The sequence below is a fragment of the Crocuta crocuta genome, unplaced genomic scaffold (assembly GCF_008692635.1).
Source record: "Crocuta crocuta isolate KB4526 unplaced genomic scaffold, BGI_CrCroc_1.0 scaffold367, whole genome shotgun sequence".
Lineage (NCBI taxonomy): Eukaryota > Metazoa > Chordata > Mammalia > Carnivora > Hyaenidae > Crocuta > Crocuta crocuta.
This window is the reverse complement of record NW_027527936.1, coordinates 692502-693855: the sequence shown is the minus strand read 5'-3', so window position 1 is coordinate 693855 and position 1354 is coordinate 692502. Positions and strand designations below refer to the sequence as shown.

Here is a 1354-nt window from a genome sequence, read left to right as displayed (position 1 = left end):
CTCTCACTTCCTCCTCCTCTCTTCTTACCTCCTATAACCTCCAAATTCCTCTTCACTCTGTTAGGCAGAGCAACGAAATTCTCTCAAGCCTTTTCTCCCAAACTGAGCTCCAGGAACATGTCTCAAAGCTCAGGGCCCTTTGCCCACCTACTCCACGGGGTTGGCCTTTCCTAGGTCCAGAGGGTCGATTATTTTAGCTGATCTTGTGGCCCTCTCCCTCACATTGGGTACAGGATGGTAAAGAAGGTGTCCTCCGTAAATCACAAGGAAAGCTAAGATGTATCAAGCACCTACTATGTGTGTCTGCCAGGTTAAGTACTGCATATACATCAACTCATCCAATCTTCACAAAAACCCTAAAGACAGGGACTATCATCATTCCCTTTTACAGATGAGGAAACTGAGACATCCCTTAGTGTCAGGTGCCCATGGTCATGATTAGTGACAGTCTGATTCCAAATCACTTCACCAATATTACTTAAGCGAGTGAAAAGGAAACTAAGACTGGGAGAGAGGCGATGCTGGGTAAGTAGGCTTGGGAAATTGGTAAATAGGATGGTGGCTGTTTCCATGAAGGTGGAGGAGATCACCCCGAACCAGAGAGAAGGCCCAGACCTAGAGACTGCCTGCTTAAGGAAGTTGCCCTGAAGAAAAGGCAATAGAAGAAGAAAGACGGTGGAAGTGGGGGCAGGGAGAGCTTCAGGGAGAGAATGGCCAAGGGCAGCTCCAGGAGCCAACAGCCTCCTGGGGGTGGGAAGGGTACTGAAGAGGGGCTGGGCCCCACTGGTGACCTCCAAGAGACTGCTCTCCCAGCTGGGGCTGAAGCAGGGAGGTGAGAGCGAGATGAGGGAGTTTGGAGGCGAGGCAGTCAACTCCACTGCAGAGTTAGCGGGGCGGCAAGAAGGAAAAGGTGGACGGGGGTATTCACGAGATGGCTGATCCAGGATGGGCTTTCGTAGGCTTTGGTAGAGAGGAGGCGAGACTGCGTGTGAAGCTGAGCGAGGCGGGTGGGGGCCTCTGCTACAGACAGGGTCTGTAGAACCTAAAACTCGCTCTGGGCCTGGGCGCTGGAGGAGAGAGGAAGCACCCAGGCCCCAGCTCGCAGGCAGAAGGGGCTGAGACCCGGCCAGCGATGGGGCGCGGGCTGCGGGTCAGGGGGGAAGGTGCGGGGCCTTGGAGGTCAGCCAGGAGGGGGACCTCGGACGGCCCTGGACGGCCTCCCGGAGAAAGGGGACCGCGTCTCAGTCCTGCGCCGCCGCCGCTCGTCGGATGGGCAGAGGGTGGGCACTGGCTGCGGGACGGAGCGGGGCGGAGCTGGGCGCAGGGCGCCGGCCTCCCTCCCCCGGCCCTCTCA

At 57.2% G+C, this 1354-nt stretch overlaps 1 protein-coding gene across 1 annotated transcript in view; it reads left to right on the top strand.

The window, feature by feature from the left end:
- The first annotated feature begins 710 nt into the window (after positions 1-710).
- The window catches only part of COL9A2 (collagen type IX alpha 2 chain), a 15622-nt gene continuing 14978 nt past the window's right edge, over positions 711-1354 (top strand). Inside the window, exon 1 of the mRNA XM_077752171.1 lies at positions 711-832. Coding sequence (XP_077608297.1) covers positions 711-832 — 122 coding nt within the window. The remainder of the gene's footprint in view (positions 833-1354) is intronic.